The sequence below is a fragment of the Bombyx mori genome, chromosome 15 (genome assembly GCF_030269925.1).
Source record: "Bombyx mori chromosome 15, ASM3026992v2".
NCBI classification, from domain to species: domain Eukaryota; kingdom Metazoa; phylum Arthropoda; class Insecta; order Lepidoptera; family Bombycidae; genus Bombyx; species Bombyx mori.
The window spans coordinates 6,604,069-6,624,747 of NC_085121.1; the positions used below are offsets into that span (position 1 = coordinate 6,604,069).

The 20,679-nt window shown below is 35.6% G+C and overlaps 1 protein-coding gene across 1 annotated transcript in view; it reads left to right on the forward strand.

Annotated features, from left to right (window-relative positions):
- LOC101735884 (nose resistant to fluoxetine protein 6) overlaps window positions 1–20,679 on the forward strand; it is a 95,527-nt gene that overhangs the window by 62,623 nt on the left and 12,225 nt on the right. The window contains exons 5-10 of the mRNA XM_012692552.4: window positions 4,528–4,654; window positions 8,324–8,396; window positions 12,729–12,837; window positions 13,395–13,550; window positions 14,554–15,039; window positions 15,607–15,776. Coding sequence (XP_012548006.1) covers window positions 4,528–4,654; window positions 8,324–8,396; window positions 12,729–12,837; window positions 13,395–13,550; window positions 14,554–15,039; window positions 15,607–15,776 — 1,121 coding nt within the window. The remainder of the gene's footprint in view (window positions 1–4,527; window positions 4,655–8,323; window positions 8,397–12,728; window positions 12,838–13,394; window positions 13,551–14,553; window positions 15,040–15,606; window positions 15,777–20,679) is intronic.

The following is a 20,679-nucleotide window of genomic DNA, read 5'->3' on the forward strand; positions in this document are numbered from 1 at the left end:
CATTGTTTTCCACAATATTTACTAAATAGGTAAAATAATTATTCCGGAAATTTCAAACATATGTATAACAACTAAAATTTAAGTATCACGTAATTTATATATATATGTAGGTACTAAGCTATGCAATTTATTTGCTAATGTCAAATATTATATTCCTTTTATTAAATGCCCGACAGAGTAGACTGCCGAGTACTTACCAATAGTTTTCTATTTGAAAGGAGCATCGGAGCAGAGAAATTTATTGAAATTCATTCATGCAAGCACAAGCCTTGTTTGCTCGCTTTATGAATGTACAGTTAATATTATAATATAAATACGTTTAGTTAGTAAAGTAATAAAAATAAATAATAAGCCCTTTTTATTTCCAACAACCGTACAAAAGAGGTTTTTTCTTAAAAGTTACCAATATAAAACTTGTTTTTATTGCTTAGATAGATGGACGAGCTCACAGCCCACCTGATGTTAAGTTGTTACTGGAGCCCATACACATCTATGACGTAAATGCGCCACCCACCTTGAGATATAAGTTCTAAGGTCTCAGTATAGTTACAACGATGCCGCACCCTTCAAACCGAAACGCATTACTGCTTCACGGCAGAAATAGGCAGGGCGGTGGTACCTACCCGCGCTGACTCACAAGAGATCCTACCACCAGTAAAATAGAACCCTACTTCGTATAAGACTAAGGTATAAAACTTCTTACAGCTTACTCCATTTTCCCTAGGTTTTGCTTTGCTTCTATTGATATTGCTTTATTCATATTATCTCGTCGATCCATCTGCTCTTTGAACGCCCTCTTTTTCTTTTGCCTATCAGTCTTTCCCATGTTGCTGTTTCTAATGTCTATATTTTGTACGTGTATCTCTAGTAAGATATAAACGAACACATATTTGTATCATCATCAACTGCCCAAACATGTACTTGTCGTTTGTAAGCCCGTAAAGGTAGATACTATCCTGCCTATTTCTGCAACGAACCAGTCGAGAGTTCTGCTTGAAGAGCATGATAGCCATTATAAAATATCATTGAGACTTCATGTCGCTTGGTAGGTGGGTGCATTCACGTTGAAATGTCTATAAACTCCGATTGCTTCTTAACATCAGTAAGGCCATGAGCTCGTTCAACCATGAGCAGTAAAATTTATATAAATAAAAGTATTTTATTATTGATGGCATATTTGCTAGGTAGTAGCTACAAATCTTCAGTTTTTGAAAACTGTTCTTTTTTTAAATGTCATTATAGGCATTAATCGCATATTCCATATTCTCAAATAAAAAATATAAAGTAGCTATTCTATTCTATTCTGTAGTGCTCTACAGATTTCAGGAGGCAAATAAATACGTACAAAGCAAATGCGTAAGCTGTAGACGCATAATGCGATCAGTGTATAACCAACCGCTATTAATTCTGTAACAGTCTGTGATGCTCGTAATAATTATTACATTATGTACGGAGATAATGTGGTTCTTCAAACCGCAACACAGTTAGTACGTACATTAATCTCGCTGCTCATAACGCCTGTCTCTGACATCACAGTAAGTAATCAAATGAACAGACAGATGACTCTTTGAACGCCTGAAATACTTTACTAAATTATAAGAACCCAATAACTAAACAAGTCAAGCGACTTCTAGCTAGAGAGGACAAACGAAAAAACAAAATTAATATTTGGAGTTGTTCTGAATTTCAATAATCATTCGTTACCTTAAAACAAGGCAATGAAACGGTAGGCATCGGTTTGGCTCTACCCCTGGCATTGCTGAATTCCATGGGCGACGGTAACCACTCACCGTGGTGGGCCGTATGCTCGTCTGCCTGCAAGGACAATAAAAAAAAAAAAAAAGGTAAAAGTGATTTCACAAAAGACAATGTTAAAGCTATTGCTTTTGCTAAGCGATGTATGTAAACACAATCTTCATCTTCATGTACTTATCCCATATAATATGCGGTCGGCGAAGCATACCCCATGAGTTTTGAATATGTAGATACAACATTATCTAAAACTCAAAGCGGACGTCTTATGATTGATCGATGGTGATTATTGATTGATGATGTGATTGTAAGTGGTTACCGTCCATGATGGACGTCAGTAATGATAGGGTTGCAGCCAAACCACTGCCTACCTAGTATAGTTATATTTGTCAAATCATCATTCATTCAATTGCATTTTTTGTGACATTTGTTTTACTCAAAAATCATTGATAAAATAACTTATTTAAAGGCACAATACAGGCTTGTTTTTAATATATTTATCCGAAAAAAACAAGTTCACAGTCCTACATTAACTATCGTGCTTAAGCAGTGTGTCCTAATTCTTTATCGTTACTTACGATAATGAACTGGGTAAGCTAGACGCCAACGGAGCCGATCCAAAGCGAAAACAAATAATATATAAACGCTTTTAGATAACATGCTTTATTTCAATTAATGCAAATAGAATACATATATAAATTAAGTTAATGAAAGCTTACCTAGCCAACCTGAAAAAACAAGCAAAGACGAACAATTCAAATTAGTAGATTTTGTTTTAGAAACTGTATGACCATATGGTGTGCTAGCTGTACCCGTGAGCTTCGCTTGGCATTTAAAATTAACATTATTATTTCGCACCCCCACAAAGATTCTCATTATTAACGCCCCCGCAACTGGTGTAGGGAGTCCAACACTCATATAAATATTAGCCTATCCATTAACTACATGTATTTTCTACATGGATACCAAGTTTCAAGTCAATTGGAATGCATGGTTCAGTAGTAATAACGGAACATCCGTAAAAACCATGTAGATTTATATATTAGTATAGAAGTATAGATAATTGTAATGACATTACAAAAATAATCCACTAATCGACTGATTGACTGTTCCCTGTAAGAAAATTCATTAGATACGCCGATGGTGCATTCTCACTATTCATATTGATTGTACACCGTCGCATAGTCAATTTGAATATTTTCATTCCATTATTTTTTTATATATTTTTTTGCTTAGATGGTTAAACGAGCTCACGGTCCACCTGGTGTTAAGTTGTTACCGGAGCCCATGGACATCTACAACGTAAATGTCGCCACCCACTTTGAGATATGAGTTCTAAGATCTCACCGCATAAATACCATGTATTCCTAGACAACACTTATTCATAACTATCTTGTGTTTTAAATTATCGTGATTTACGTTGATTCTTCGTTCTGATTCCCAATAAAATTCCAATTTGAATAATTAATTTCACGAGTTAATGATTGCGCGGAGATAGCGTCCAAGAGATAATTTATTTGCTTGGTGATTTGTAAACAGACATAATAAAATATGCAGATGATATTGAAATAACAATAATGTATTCGAATAAGAAACTTGACCTATAATAATGTTTATGCAACAAATCTACGAAATCTAGCGTGCGAATTGTGGCGCTTCAAACCGGAAAGATGAGGCTATTAGATCATCTCTGCAAGGCTGTGGTGTCAGATACAGATTGTTTCGAGTCTAGTCGTAATAGTTCAATTAACTATTTAAGCTTAACGTCCCGCAATTATTTTCGACTTATTATCTATACTAATATTATAAAGAGGAAAGATTTGTTTGTTTCTTTGTATTGAATAGGCACCGAAATTACTGAACCGAATTGAAAAATTCTTTCACTTTTTGGAAGCTATAGCCTAATAATCTTTTTTGAAAAAAATTAGGGATCCTTACTAAAACTCCAATAATGTATTATAAGCCCAAGGTGTAAAAAAATTACCTAAAATATTCTTTACATCGCGTGCCCTGCGAAAATTATTCATGATAGAATAAAATGATGTACAACGACTTTGTAGAAGACATTATTATTTACAAAAAGTGTCGCAACAGCATATGTCAACTATTATAGTTATACCGCAATAAGTGTTCTAGTATTTTTAAAAATAAAACAACGTCAAATATCTTTGAAATTTTTGTTAAAGACCCGAGCGGAGCCGGAGCGGGCCGCTAGTTATCAATAAACTTATTATATCTTCTGATAGGAATTAAATATGACTGAGTTAAAACTATTTCTTACTTTAATAATCGCTAACATAGTTACTGTCAGTAAGCGGCGCGGAACCTGACAAGTTTGACTAGTATTTAATAAATAATCATCAAATTATTACATTTTTAACTGGATTATTCAATCTAGTTTGTTAGTAATGTTAATAATTATTCTGATTTTATGTCTCCGTGTAATTCTAAGCATAAATATAAATCATCAATTATCATCATTCTCCTGTCCTTCTCTTAGTCACCTGAGGTCGGCGCAACATGTTTTTTCCTTCCAAACTCCACTATCATATACCATTTCTTCGCTCACTCCCCTCTTACACATATCGTCTTTCACGCAATCTATCCATTTCTCCTTAGGTCTACCTTTTCCTCTCATCATCAATTATGTTTACATTAAAAATTGAGTCAGTAATTTAGTTAAAAATTGAGTCAGTAATTTAGTAATTTAGTAATTTAGTAATGTAGTAATTTAGTAATTTTACATCTCTAAAATAACCTTTGTCTTTTAAACAGATCGGTGACTTTGGCAGTCTGTGTACTGATGTTGGTGGCTTCATTCTACGAGGGGTACTTGGAGAGAAGATATCGGATGATCAAAGCTACTAAGGATCTAGAACTGGCGCAAGATAATCATAAGCCTGTTGGTACTCTCTTACATTTATTTTAAATAGTTCATATTTTCTATAACTTTAGGCATGATGAATTTGGTTTTAAGAAGTTGTTGACATTGTAAAATACTTTAACATGTTAAGCAAGATGTTTGTTTAGAAACATAGTTTATTCCAGATTTAACTTACATTACAACCTACTTCTTTGTTGATATCAGCGACTTGTGTGTCATAACACAAAAATAATTCCGTATTGGTTAAAGCAAGGAATTGTCTGAGATGATCTTTTCATTTCCTTTTTATTATCGCACCTCCCGCCATCGGAGCAGAGTTCATCCATATTATCTGGAACCACTGCGTTCATCGATAGTGCGTTTCCAGAGGTCTTTTTTGCCACGTACCATCCTTCCACGGTGTTTCCCGAGCGGTATGACATGTCCTTCTTCAAAAGATGCTTGTGGAGAGTATTAAGCGGTAGGCAGCGGCTTGCCTCTGCCCCTGGCATTGCTGAAGTCCCTGGACGACGGTAACCACTCACCATCAGGTGGACCGTATGCTCGTCTGCCTACAAGAGCAATAAAAGAATAAAATAAAAAAAAGCAATTCTCGGTTTGGTCATAAGAATCGTTGAGCAATATAAATGCCTATTTGTTTGAGCAGGATAAAGGCAGCGAGCCTCCGAACCGTTAGCGGTGGGAGCTATCACGCAATTCACCGGCTCACTGATCTTTTCAATTCATATCGTTTCACAGCGCGTCCTTTAAATTGATATTAACGGCTTAAAAATACAATACAAACAAAATGAATTTTTACATTTTTATGATACGAAGTGATATGTGTTCTGTTCAGTTGGTTTAATATTATCGCCGGTCCCAGATTTTGACTCTGACGTCATTAATGGAATCTCGTGTTGGAACCCAATAAAAAGTGCTTATATTCCATCATCCATATGTAACGTAATTACGACTTGACCTCGGCCAAATAACCGATTAAAATAATTAACAGCAACTGTACATATAAATCCACTTCTTTGTTTTACTCCACATCTACTGGCTGTTATGTAAAGGCCCGTCAATTAACATAGGAATCAGAATAGGTAATAAAAACACCTGCTGTGTGTTTTATATTAGAGGACTGGACCGCTCTCATTTCAAAATACTTCGATGAAAGCAACTTCATTACGCGTGACGTCATTTGAGGCCAAAATCAATGAGCGATCAACAGTGGATTACACAAATAACGGACAATGGCTAGCCGAAATTGCTTCGTGATTACTGTTCAGCTTAACGTAAAAAAGTATTAGATTGTTTCAATTTTCTTTCCCATATAATCTATACTTATAGCATCTATTATCATTATTATTAATACGAAAGTGAGTTTGTTTTTTGTTTGTTTATTACGCTTTCAAATCTTAACTACTCAACCGATCATCGTCACCAAACAATTTGTAAGGTGAACAAAAAACAAATAGAATGCTTTTCATCCAATAAAAGTACCATTCTCGAGGGATAGATTTTTTTCTAAAGGAGCGAATCCGCTGATAACAGCTGATATAATTTCAGAAAATGTTTTTGAATCAAAATAAGATCGCTTAGAACTACTGTAGATTATGGTTAGTGTCTGATTACCTATTGTAAATTTGCCACTTAAATTAACTTTCACATATGTATATAATTATATTTAACAAAAAAATTAAGAGAAGTGGGTTTTACCTTGACATTTTACAATCCACCTCCATAAAAAGAGAATTAATTCTGTTAAGGGGTACTATAATATAGTCGGTCTACACGAGCCGGTGAAAATAGAACTACGTCATGGCTATTTCAATAATGATTCGATTGGTTTTTGGACCTACACTTGGATTGGACTTGGATTGGACATACATGCTACATACACCTGGCGTTTAATGGTCACTGGAATTTACGAACTTTGAAATGTCAGTCTCGCCCCCATTTGGATACACGAGGCCTTTCACTTGGCATAAAAAATTAGTACCTACCTTCAGGTTTCGGAAGTAGATCACGGTCGCATGAATGAAAGTTCAAATATGATATTATAGGCATGAGGAAAAGTGAGCTGATAACAGGCACTTAAATATGTACTAAAGCAAATTCTTAACTTATGAAACATTTTGTTAATTAAATCACTTGAATTTTAAATTTAGTTATTAGTGGAGGCAGGCCGTATTGTAATTATGCACGGATTGATACCATCCTGCCTATTTTTGCCGCGAAGCAGTCATACTTTTCGCTTTGATATAATCTAAAAATGAATTGGTGTTCGTTAGTCTCGCTAAAACTCGAGAACGGCTGAACCGATTTGGTTAATTTTGTTACTGAACTATTTGTGGAAGTCCAGAGAAGGTTTAAAAGGTAGATAAATATGAAAATGCTCGGAATGAAATAAAAATAACAATTTTGTTTTTCCTTTGATATGTCCCCGTCGGACGGATTCCTTTTGTTTGTTTTAAGTTTATTTTATACAAAAGTTTAGGTCTTTTATTTATCGATTGGGGCACTAAGAAATCTGTCGGGTCAGCTAGTCAGTTATACAATCGACTGCATGTCTCAAGATGGGTGGTGACATTCACGTTGTGATATCTTTTTGTTCCTGTAACCTCTTAAGACCAGTCGGGCCCTGTCCTCGTTCTTCCGTCTACGCAATAAAATATAGCTTACAATAAATTATAACTTACAAGATAGCTCAAAACAAATTTAATTACATTTCAATATGATTATGTAACTGTCTACCGTTTTCGTTAAGAATATCGTGGGGTGAAAGGCTTGGTTTAGGGAACATTTCGCTTAATACGCGACAGCTATCTTTGTAATTAAAGGTGCGTTTTATTTGGTGTTAGTATCAATCGTTCGATATTTTGAATTGAATTTCAACTAAGTTTACTCTTCTTTTTTTATTGCTTAGATGGGTGGACGAGCTCACAACCCACCTTAACAGGACCCCATCGACATCTACAACATAAATGCGCCACCCACCTTGAGATATAAGTTTTCAAACCGAAACGCATTACTGCTTCACGGCAGAAATAGACAGAGTAGTGGTACCTACCCGTGCGGACTCACACGAGGTCCTACCACCAGTACAATGAAATAGCTGAAAAAGTATTGTTCTTATGATATTTTTTTCAAATTTTAAGCTTTAAATGGCTCTCCTGTAAAGTTGAAAAAACGTCGCTTAAACTAAATTGCCTTTCAACTCTCGATATGATCATTCCTGTCACCTGTCCTGGTGAAACTGGAAAGGTCTCCAAGCCACCAGTAATTCTTCAATCACCAAAGAAAAAAAATGATAATGCAATATATATTCTAACTAGCGACCCGCCCTCGCTTCGCTTCGGAAACATTAAAACACAGATGAAAACAAAAAAATAAAATAAAAAAAAATTAATAAAAAGTAGCCTATGTTCATCAGGGACAATGTCGGCTTCTAATGGATAAAGAATTTTTCAAATCGGTCCAATAGTTTCGGAGCCTATTCGAAACAAACAAATCTTTCCTCTTTATAATATTAGTATAGATATCCAAAATTGAACCACAGTCAACAATTAATTAATTAACTAAATTATTCGAACGTGATCTTTATTTTCATGACTGTAATGAGATCAAAAGATTATGATATATCGTAATACAGAGACATCGTTAACCATTATGATCCAAGTATTAAGCCGTAACAATATTGTACAGGGCAATAACGGCGTGCAAAGCAGTGAGAAAACTCGTAACAATGGAGACAAAGACCTTCGCAGGGAAACATGTGGTGAGTGCAATCTTCTCACATATTAATAAAAGATTCATCAACGAACAATTGTATAGGATCTATTATACAACATTTATTGGAAACACGAACGCTATTTCCTCACCACATCTGTTAAACATAATTATTACCAAATGTTTTCCAATTCAATCTTTTTATGTTTTTAGTGACTTATTTTCGTGGTATCCTTAATAATTATGCATTATCTTTCTCCTTTATATTTTGTATACTAAATAATAATTGTGACGAATAAGACAGGAATAAATTGATCATATTATTTAATCAATTTATTCCTGTCTTATTCGTCACAATTATTATTTAATCTATCAATTCATAAAAACTTGTACCTAACATTTTCTACACAAACCCATTGGTTATTTTCTCAGTTAGTGATTCTTATATACAGTCTTATCTTCCTTGTTATATTTATACCTTTCATCACACAGTATTCGTTTGAATTATCTTTCTCTAGTTGTAGCTTTCACACTTCCTAAATATTGCATGTCATCTTCCAAATATGAACATTGATATTAACTACACTATCAGCATTAATGTTAAAATAACACTCAATTTTTGAAGTTCTAGCATTAACATGTACAAGTTCAATAATTAATTGATGGTGTTTAGATAAAGTTGATCACCGATGACCGCCCCGGGACTTGGCAAATAATATAATAACAATTAGTGAAGAAATTTTTTTAACTTGAAGTCGTCGTGGCCTAACGGATAAGACGTCCGGTGTATTCGTGTTGAGCGATGCACCGATGTTCGAATCTCAGGCGGGTACCAATTTTTCTAATGAAATACGTACTCAACAAATGTTCACGATTGACTTCCACGGTGAAGGAATAACATCGTGTAATAAAAATGAAACCCGCAAAATTATAATTTGCGTAATTACTGGTAGTAGGACCTCTTGTGAGTCCGCGCGGGTGGGTACCACCGCCCTGCCTATTTCTGCCGTGAAGCAGTAATGCGTTTCGGTTTGAAGGGTGGGGCAGCCGTTGTAACTATACTGAGACCTTAGAACTTATATCTCAAGTTGGGTGGCGCATTTACGTTGTGGATGTCTATGGGCTCCAGTAAGCACTTAACACTAGGTGGGCTGTGAGCTCGTCCACCATCCTAAGCAATAAAAAAAAAAAACTTAAAAACGAAATTACTGAGACAAGTCTGTTGTGGATACCGCTTGATAAACATTCTGTTTTGTTGTATGAAGAATGTGGTTAACGAAATGAATGTGGGAACCTACCTGGAAACTTCGAATAACTTGCACAAAGTTGTCTTATTTAAGTTAGTTTGAATTCTGTCCTGTGTAGGTGACATGTTCATTGTTTTAGTGGAACGAACTGGTGTAACAGCGAATTCAAGCAATATTTCAATACAATATTATGGAACTGGTTGGCATGAGGCAAAGATATGTTATTTCTTCGAAACTGTTCACCACTACTGTTAGATTATGGTTAGCATTGGACATCTAAAGGTTGATGATAAACTATTTTTATAAAAAATCTTAACTTTTTAATGAAAGACATAAATAATCAATCATAAGTCTGCGACCGTGCCGCGTTTATTCTCGGCAGACTCTATCCACCCTGTGATCTGTAAGCGGATAATCCCGGCTTTGCAGGTTAACCGATGTAGCTTCGTAGTTCGTGAGGAACGTCGACTTACACGACGACCTAGGGCCTCGGATCGATCCGAAAACACTTGAAGTCAGCGTCGGAGCATTACTTCGATATGGAAATGCGTCATAATAACCGCTTTACCGTTGACACCGCTGACTACTCCCCGAATCCTAATCACGCAGAAACCAGTCACCGTCGACGCTCTAGATATGTCCTTACGGATCCATCAGATCCAATAACTCTTGTATTAGACGCCTTCAGGTCTAACGCTAGGAGCAGGCTTAGGGACCCCGGTAGCCGTACTTACCGAACTCGGCAAAGAGCTCGACGGGCAACTTAACTCACGCATCAGCTCGCTGAGTTTCTCGCCGGATCTTCACAGCGGGTCGCGATTCCGATCCGGTAGTAGATTCATTCGCGAAGCAGCTGCTTTTGAGTCACTAGGTCTCCTTCGGAGGCGCTCAGGCAGCTGCTAGTTAATCTTAGGAAAGGCCTCCGGGATACCAGTATAATCCTTCAATCATAAAAAAATTAATCAATTGAACTTCAACAAGTATCAGAGTTATAGAAAAAATAGCTCTAAAAATGCTTCTTTTTAATTAATCATTCAAGTCTCCCACTTTGGTTTCTGAAGATTCTATAATTATTATAAAAAATAATTATAAATACAAATCTGTTTTTGGAACAAAAGATTAAAAGAAATAGAATCTTCTTAATATTACACTACATACAAATCTATATTTTTATCTATTGTTACAATACAACTTCGACCTCATATCTCAAAATGTGGCGATATTTACCTTGGACTCAGTTATGAGTTCACTAGCTGTACCCGTTCGCTTTGCTGGGCATTTAAAATTAACATTATTATTTCTCACCCCCGCAAAGATTCTCATCATTAACGCCCCCGAAACTGGTGTAGGGGAGTCCAACACTCATATAAATATTAGCCTATCCATTAAGTACATGTATTTTCTACATGGATACCAAGTTTCAAGTCAATCGGATGCACGGTTCAGTAGTTATAACGGAACATCCGTAAAAATCACTGTAGATATTAGTATAGATGTACTCATCTGTCAACTTTAGCTAAGAAAACAAAAGAAAACATAATGCGATGTTTTTTTTTTTTATATTCATTAAGTTGAGTAAATTCCCAAATACCTGTAGCCCATTCGGATCAGTACAAATTTGATTTTATTTCATCTATGTGAATTCATAATGTAATGTGCAAAGAGTACAATACAGTGTGTAGGAGCTCAGTTAATACCGCCTAGTGTGTAAGAGGCTCGCTGTGAGCCCCTGAGGCAGTTTCACACGTAATTCACTTAATGAATGTGATATTAGGAACACGAGCGCCTTCCTAAGAGTCTCGTAACTTTCATTTATGTTCAAACAGGATTCAAATTAAAATAAGAATATATTATCTGAACAAATATAGAGTTAGGAAGTAATTTAAATTTGATATGGAATTTACATCAAAACGATTAATTTAAAATTTCGACAGAACATTATGAAATTAATGCTCCAAGTCGACATGGGTTTCAATTATTGTTGTCTATAATGGACCGATTTCGGATAAATATTTACTCTATAAAACAACTTTAGTGATGTAACAAGGAAGTTTTGTACTGGTGGTAGGACCTCTTGTGAGTCCGCGCGGGTGGGTACCACCACCCTGCCTATTTCTACCGTGAAGCAGTAATGCGTTTCGGTTGGAAGGGTGGGGCAGCCGTTGTAACTATACTTGAGACCTTAGAACTTATATCACAAGGTGGGTGGCGCATTTGCGTGATGTCTATGGGCTCCAGTAACCACTTAACACCAGGTGGGCTGTGAGCTCGTCTACCAGTCTAAGCAATATAAAAAAAAAGTTAAGCTTTACTGTCATAACTACACTCAGGTAGCTTCTACAAAGTAAAGTTTATGACAACACGCGCAAAGTTAGTGCACTGCGGTTTTTCTTTTTGTCATGCCATAAAGATTATTCTGCAGGATATTCGTACTTTTTGCTAATATCAGACAAAGTTTCCACGGTAGTTTTGTAATTACCGTGTTATCGCCACTTGAAAGATAATAATAGTCTTTGGTTCAGAAGTTAAATACGAATTTATCTTAGCAGTAGGATGTAGTTTTTCGTGGGTTTTGATTTTTTTCTATCTACCGTCGTAGTGTGAGTAAGACGCCCGATCTACTCCTATCGAGTGATGCGACTGTGCTGGCTGTCCAACCACCCGACGTTAGGGTTAGCAGCATAAATGTCTTTCAGGATGACGGAATTAAACATAAAACAAAAAAAATAAATTTTTACTGATTTACCCTGATATAGCATGAGATTATCCTGCTGTTTCCTGCTGCAATGCAGTCATGTGTTCCGTTCTTACCATACAGTCAGCTGTTATTTTGGACAAATGAGATTTTGTCCTCATGTGGCTCCGATTAATTATCCAATGGGTTGCATAGAAAACCAAGCAACAAACAAATCAAAATTACAAAGATCACCTTGCCCTTATCCCAAATTATGTACCGGTCGCATATCGATAACCGGTCGGCACAGCGTGTCCTTTTTTCCCATTTAGGCCTATCATTCATCTATCGGAAAGCTCATCCAAGATTCTTTAGGGTGCCTTCTCCTCACATTACCGTCTATTTAGAACACAATATAGAAAAAAAATGGATTAAAATTTGTTCTCATATCTTTTGACAGGTGTATGTTCGGAGGTATTGTTATCCTTCTCGATATTATCGAACGGTCGTACGATCCTCAGCACGGACACCCCTAGCGACGGCGCTCTCACGTGTCTTCATGGAATGAGGTTAGCGCGTCCTTAATTATATATTTCATATTTAACGTACTTTTTTTATTGCTTTGATGGACGAACTCACGGCCCATCTGGTATAGACATCTACAATGTAAATGCCGCCACCCACCTTGAGACATGAGTTGTAAGGTCTCACTTTTTTGACAGTACAACGGCTGCCACACTCTTCAAACCGAAACGCATTACTGCTTCACGGTAGAAATAGGCGGGGTGGTAGTACCTACCCGTGCGGACTCATAAGGGGTCCTACCACCAGTCCTATAAAAAGATTGAAATTTTACTACGACTGAATTTTACTGAAAATAAACTACTAAATAGTAAAAAGAATATTGTGGAACACGCAAAAGTATCGTTTGTAAAAATAATGTCCTCCATTATACTAGACTATAGGTCTCACAACTGAGATCCAAGCGAGAATATAAGTTTTACTGTATATTTGATTAATGCAAGCTAAGCAGACGCAAATGTCTTTAAATTAATTCGCCAAATTACTGGGATCCCTGTGTTCGCGTTGAGACGCGATTAACACCGGTTAATTTATAATATTCCAGGTTCATGTCGGTGTTATGGGTGATAATGGTTCACACTTACCTGACAATATTCTATGTGGCTGACAACAAGGCGATGCGTGTAATCACAGAACGCAGTTTCTGGTATCAGTCCGTTGGGAACGCCTCTTATTGCGTCGACACCTTCTTCGTTATCAGGTATTCTATCTATTTTAGGATCCAATCCTAACCACACTAAGCCCTGATGTAAAACCTCATTAATTTATTTATTTTATTTTTACTTTATTTCAGTTTTTTTAAACCATAACATTTCGTTAGTAAGAATTACTTATAATCTATGTTAGTAACCTAAAAGAAGGATTTTTTTTTTAACACATACATTTTATATCATTCCTTTTTTTTTTCTCCAAGTGCCTGCTGCAAAAGCTATTAATCAGCAGTCCATCGATATGATTTTCAGAAGACTGTTGCCACTATCTCTGACTCGACGCAATAACGATGCACTTCTCTTCCGCATTATTGCAAAGAAGTCATCGGTGTGAGATGTCATGTGGTTAATCACAGTTCGTTTTAATGCTCCAAGTAATACACAATTAATCTTTCTTAATTTTGATCCCAATCTCTTTTAGTATATGGTTAGTTTTGTGTGTAAAACATTGTATTATATCTTCCGGTACATAGTTCATGTACTGTGAAAGAAAATCGTGACCGACCTCGATCCAACACTATTACGGTAATACATTTCAGCGCACTTGGGGTAAAATATAAAGCCTTCTATAACGACATAAAGTGGATTACAATGTAGTTTGAAATTGACCCCGCCTTTCGTTCTCTTGAATAGAATTTATTAGGCGTAGTACATTGAAAAAAAATAAAAAAAATAATTTCAATATTATACGAATAAAGGAAGAAAAAATTACTTATAATAATAACTTATAATAACAGGGAACAAATAGTACACGGTCATCCCCAATTTAGAATTCCGTGCAATGGGTACTAGAGTCTGATAGCCGTCCTTATAAACATTTAAACGTATAAATATATAGATAATAAACAACAATGCAAAGAGCAAACAAACTAGTTCAGCACACAACGCTTACCCGACGTGGGAATCGAACCCACGACCCTCGGCGCAACATTCAGGGTCGCTAATTACTGCGTCACCGAGTCCGTCTTTATGAAATTATTATTTTCGTTTCAGTGGGATACTTGTCACGATTCTGTTTTTGCGGACAGAAGAGAAAAAGTCCAAGCCGAAAGTCGTAGAAGATAAACAGGACATCAACAAAAACATGAACGGGTTCACCAGCCCCGCGCTCTCCATTTCAGTGATCAGCCAAGACACATTCATAACTGAATCAAAGACTCAATCGTACACCAAAGAGGAAATATTTAAGATGATAAAATCCTTTATGATTTTATTATCGTATCGCGTGGTTAGACTCACACCAGCTTACGCCTTCGTGATCGGCGTTAATGAAATCGCTTTAAGGTACACCCACGATCACACAGTGTTCGAGCCGGCGATCTTCGACCATATCACCTGCGACAACTGGTGGTGGAGGAACCTATTGTACATCAACAATTTGTATCCACAACGAGAGATGTGCATGGTCTGGTCGTGGTACATGGCCAATGACACACAGTTCTATGTCGTCGGGATCATATTGCTGCTCATTTCTGTTAAGTATGTATTTTTTTACATTATTTATGTAATATAACGACCTCTTAGTTTCCAAAGCTACTCTATTCCTCGCAAGTTATTATTCTCGACAACCACATTTTATTCAATTAGGCTCCCCTGATTGGTGGAGACGGCAATCAGCCGATTGTTGAGAACAAAACTATTCCCACAAAAGTATTACTTACTAGCGACCCGCCCTCACTTCGCTTCGGAACCATTAAATTTTATTATTGATTGATAGGCGAGTCCTGCCATGTTGCGCGCGCTACGAAAATAACTGCGGGTGACGCCGCGGGGCGAAGCTAGTCTAAAAAAAGTAGCCTAAGTTACTACTTATATCATCAGCTACCTATTAGTGAAAGTCTCATCAAAATCGGTTCAGCCGTTCCAGAGATTAGCCGGAACAAACAGACAGACAGACAGACAAAAATTTGTAAAAAATGTTATTTTGGTGTATGTACCGTATATATATTCATATGCATGTAGTAAAAAGCGGTTATTTCAATATTACAAACAGACACTCTAATTTTATTTATATGTATAGATTATTGTTTTTTTTGTTTGTTTCAGACATCCGAAAATCGCGTTCGGGTCATTAGGCGTGATCATGTTGAGTTCTTGGGCGACGACCATCTATATATCTGTTTGGCTACAGTACAAAGCGAGGATACAGGAGCCCTTTGAAATGTTCGACCCTTTATACGATAAGCCCTGGTCAAGGATCGGACCGTATTTAGTCGGTAAGCGGATAAAAACTAATCTAACATTTACAAACCTCACGTAGACTATTCAATGACCGTTCCGAAAGCGTACTGCGGTCGTATAAAGCTTGGTTTGCTATAAATAAACCGGTCATTGATTAGTTGAGATTTTAATACGGATGTAGTGCTTTTTTGTGAGGATATATTCCCCGTAAATACATGTCTCTAGCGTAATTTAAATCTGTTATTTTAATAACCTCTTTAATTGCTTCTTTAATACTATTAGCAATGTAATTTGAAATGTACGAAATGCGTGGTCAAATGCTATATAACTCTTGCATTAAACGCCTTCAGCTCTAACACTAGGAGCACATCAGCCCGCTGAGCTTCTCGCTGGATCTTCTCAGCTGATCGCGATTCCGATCCGGTTGTAGATTCATTCGCGAAGCAGCTGCTCTTGAGTTGTTAGGTCTCCTTCGGAGGCGCTCGGCCAGCTGTTAGCAAATCCCACCCCTCCTGGCTGAACCTTTGCTCGCCCACCTTTCTTGGTGAAACTGGAAAGGCCTCTAGGGCACCAGCAATTCTTCAATCATAAAGAAAGAAAAGACAATAAAACTGAGGCTTAGAACATGAGTTCTCAAGATAGGTGACAGCGTTGTTAATGTCAATGGGCCTCAGTAGCTCAACAGCAGTTGAAGCAATAAAAAATAGATCTTTAAATTTTATAACTAGCAGTGTAATTCGATACATATAGATACGAAATGCGTGAATTATCACAGAGTTAATTGAATTCTATTTCGGGATTAAGACGAAACCTTAGCTTGGCAATTCCTTTTTATTTCTTCTAAATATATATATTCGACCTTTGTTCTTTCAAACATATAGACAGATTATATTTCTATTTTTAATTAGTTATACAAGTATACCCATACCTTATAGTTTTACCATGTACCAGCGTCAGACATCGTAGGGGCAAATAGGGTGATCGAGCTAAGAAAAATATTGAGTACACCAATCACGTTTGTTGTCTTAGAACAATTTAGAAATTTTCTCTTGACTTCTCTTCTCTCTTCTCTTGAATGACAGTTCTTAGGACGGAGGCACCGCTCTTCAAGAAGGCTGGATTGTATGTGTGACTGTGATGGCGTCTACGCGCCTCTATCGGTTAGGCTCTGTCGTAGCACGAAGTTAGCCGGGATCTCTCGGGAATCGTGCTGCGTTTCATTTAGCTACCAAACTACTGAACGTCTCTGACAAATATTGTAATAGTAATGTTTTATTCGGATTACATTGAACTTTTTTTTGTAACTCACATTGTAGATTGCGAATAACATTTAAATACTTGCAACACAATTTTGAAAAACACAGATGACTATTTAAAAACCATACAAATAGAATATGTATTACATAACATACTGTATGATACTGATAATAATATGACAAAAAAAGAAAGAAAAAAAAAACGTTAAATAAGTCATGTTAATTCTCGTTTATTGTTCCCCTGTGCGATGCTAACTGTTCCCGGCCGCCCGATCCCGTAATCCTATCTGTCCGGGAATCGGTTTAACTCCATTATTGGGTTTTGTCACTTCACGTTTCGTTGGACTCGAAAAAACATTCAAATGTAATAAAACTTTTTAGGGACAAATACGTTATCACATAATTCTGCTAAATAAATTTCCGCCCTGTCTATTTCTGCCGTGAAGCAGTAATGTGTTTCGGTTTGAAAGGTGGGGCAGCCGTTGTAACTATACTGAGATCTTAGAACTTATGTCTCAAGGTGGGTGGCGCATTTACATTGTAGATGTCTATGGGCTCCAGCAACCACTTAACACCAGGTGGGCTGTGTGAGCTCGTCCATCCACCTAAGCAAAAAAAATATTTAAAAAAAAATGCTTCTGCTACTTATTATTTAGTTGTATTTAGGAACACTGTGAAATTTGATTCAATTTTAATTTGAAACATACAAGTTAAATTTTTCTGTACATTACAAACATATTTTGTTTGAATTTTTGGAACGAAGTTCCTTACGGCAGGCTTGGAGGGGATAGGGATTTTGCTGCGCGACCGAACTGAAAAAAATGTGATAGTAAAACCGTAAGAAAAAATCCGTGGAAAAAGTGCGTGGAAAAAATCCGTGGAAAAAAGTGCGTGGAATAAAACCGTTAAATGAGACGTGCGCAGGCGCGACAGTCGTATACACAAGCGAGTAGTGTATAATACCTTTCTCTTTCTCCCTCTTTCTTTTCGTTCTCTCATCCCTTCTCTCTCTATTTTGTAATTATTTCTATTTCTATGTAATTTTATGTTGTCAAACAAAAATAAAGAGACATATTTTGTTATTTTAATTGATATTATTTTTATTTTACGTAACTTATTATTTCCTAAAATACTGAATTTCTTAAATACTTTCCTGTACTTAAATAAAAACTAATCAGCAAAATTTAAGAGGAAAATCAAGAAAACCAACATAAAATTAAGCACGGTTTTTTTTTGCAAATTGTGTCGATTCTACATTAGCCGAAGGAACTTCGTTCCTACATGGTGTCCCACGACACCACATTTTTTTTTAAATTATCAATGACTTTATTTGATAATAATAATCCCTAAACAGTGGTAATTCATAAACTAAGCACCGTCGTAAAAAATACCCTTTGCAATCAAATCTTTAAGTCCGCTTTTCCCGTGCAATCACAACTCTTAAATTTGAATTTAATACTCTCTATATTTCCTCGTTAAAAGAGTCTCTATTAAGACCGGACTTATTATGAACGAGATGTAGGTAGAAAAGTTATCAAAACGAATCGAGAGCCATACACGACATTCTGCTGAACGAAATTAAAACAAGAGGTGTTCTTTCTCTCCAAATTGGATGCTATAGAAAAGTTTTTCAAAGGGCACTTTATTACTACTCCCTTTGAAAAACTTTTCAGTACATGTTCAGGTTCGATTGTTAATATTCGAGCTATATTTTTCCTTGTGAAATAGAGAGGCTTGAAAAATAATATTATATTAGAGTCTATTAAGATTATTAGGCTAGCTTCAATTATTTTTTTAAATATTATCAAAGAACATTTGTTTAGACTTTTGTTATTCTCGCTTTGTTTGGAATTGTGATCAAACTAAGCATTGCCATTTTCTTCGGTTTTTGTTAGTGGTCATAGACATAATTAAAACTACGTTGGTTTGTTGTCTTTGTTGTTTTGAGGACTACAGTTTTCGTGGTCGTGTGACGTGTTATTCGTCAACATTTGAATGTCGTGCTAACTACCGCCTTTGTTCTATAAAAAATATTCTTGATAAATTTCGTTCCTTTTCATACGAACACAATGTCGGAAGTAATAAAATTAAAATATATAAATGCGAGATAAAAACTTGCTTGTGCAGTTTTCAAATTAAGTATTGCCATTTACGAATAGCCTGTCAGAGTTAGCGTTGTTAGTTTATGAAATCCGAAACTTACCAAAATTGTATCGATTTGAAAGGTATCGATTTGAAAGATTCATAAATAAGATCGGTAAAATTTAAATTTCCAATTTTACAATATTTTAAGGATGGTCAAATCAAATATGAACCCGAATTTAACATGACGTTGAATTCCGAGACACCCTCCCGGTATGAAATTGAATACGTGACGTAATCATCCGAATTTACCTTTCGGCAATTCAATTGATCTGTAAATCAATATCTTATTTGTTCGATACGACTGTCGCTTCCAAAGTAAATTTACGGAGACTAAATCTGAATAACTATTTATATATTTATTTTAAGCAAAAACTTTGTATCCCTTTTTACGAAAATTGCGCATAAAGGAGTATGAAATTTTTCTACACCTATAGAGAATATAGAGAAGAAGTGCACAATGCTAATTTTTTTTTAAATAATGCATAAAAGGTACATTAAATCAATAAATAAAACATTACACACACTACATACCATGTATTTGACGCACACACGCATGCATACTATTTATTGTCAAACTTTTGTTCTTGACGTCTGTTGTCAAATTGAGAATAGATTAAATATTGTTCGTCTTTGTTAATATTTTTTATAATGTAGTCTTGGCGAAATTTGTGATTACAGAAGTATAAAAAACAAACATAATAGTGTACAAACTTACAATTTCAGTTAATTATAGTCGAATTTCGACTACTGCGGGACCACTAGTTTTTATAATAACACTTCGATTAATACCGAAATTGACTTATGGCTTACGTTCCAAACAATTTGCCTTTTATCAGTATTTTGGTATTGAATAACATTGATCCACTCCTATAAATACAATGACAAGGAACTTACTGTTGAAACAAATAAAATGGCGTAGTTTATGTGAAACAAAACTTTGAGCCCAAAACTTTGGTTGGAATGCGATGCGAATGCTTCAATCTTTCTTCCCCATGTCATTAAAGTTGAAGAATAAGTCGATATGGATGGAGAATACAGAAAACAATAATAACAAATAAAGCATTACAATAGCACCAACTTATTGAATATTATACGTCATACAACCCTATAGGCCATATAAGTGTATCTCAATGTTCAAAATTCGGAATTGTCACATCACTTATTGTAGATTTTTGTATTTAAAAAAACTTTTTCATTCAAATTCATGATGTTAGAAACGGCTCGCAGTGAAATTATACTACATTTTACCTAAAATATCTATAATTCAGTATTTATAAATACAAATATGCTAAATAGAGATTTAAATGATTTAATAATAAATGTTGAAACGTATACGACTTTGTCCTCTTTTTAAGCATATTTCGCGTACGAAGAGTATTAAATTTAGCATAATTTATACATACGAATAAATTAAAAAGATATTATAAATACATCAGTTTTAAATCTATTAGTACTGTTCACAAAATTTATATTATTTGTTCTTAAACACAATTTCAGTATAAACAACGAATTACGTGCACTTAAAAATATTCTTAGG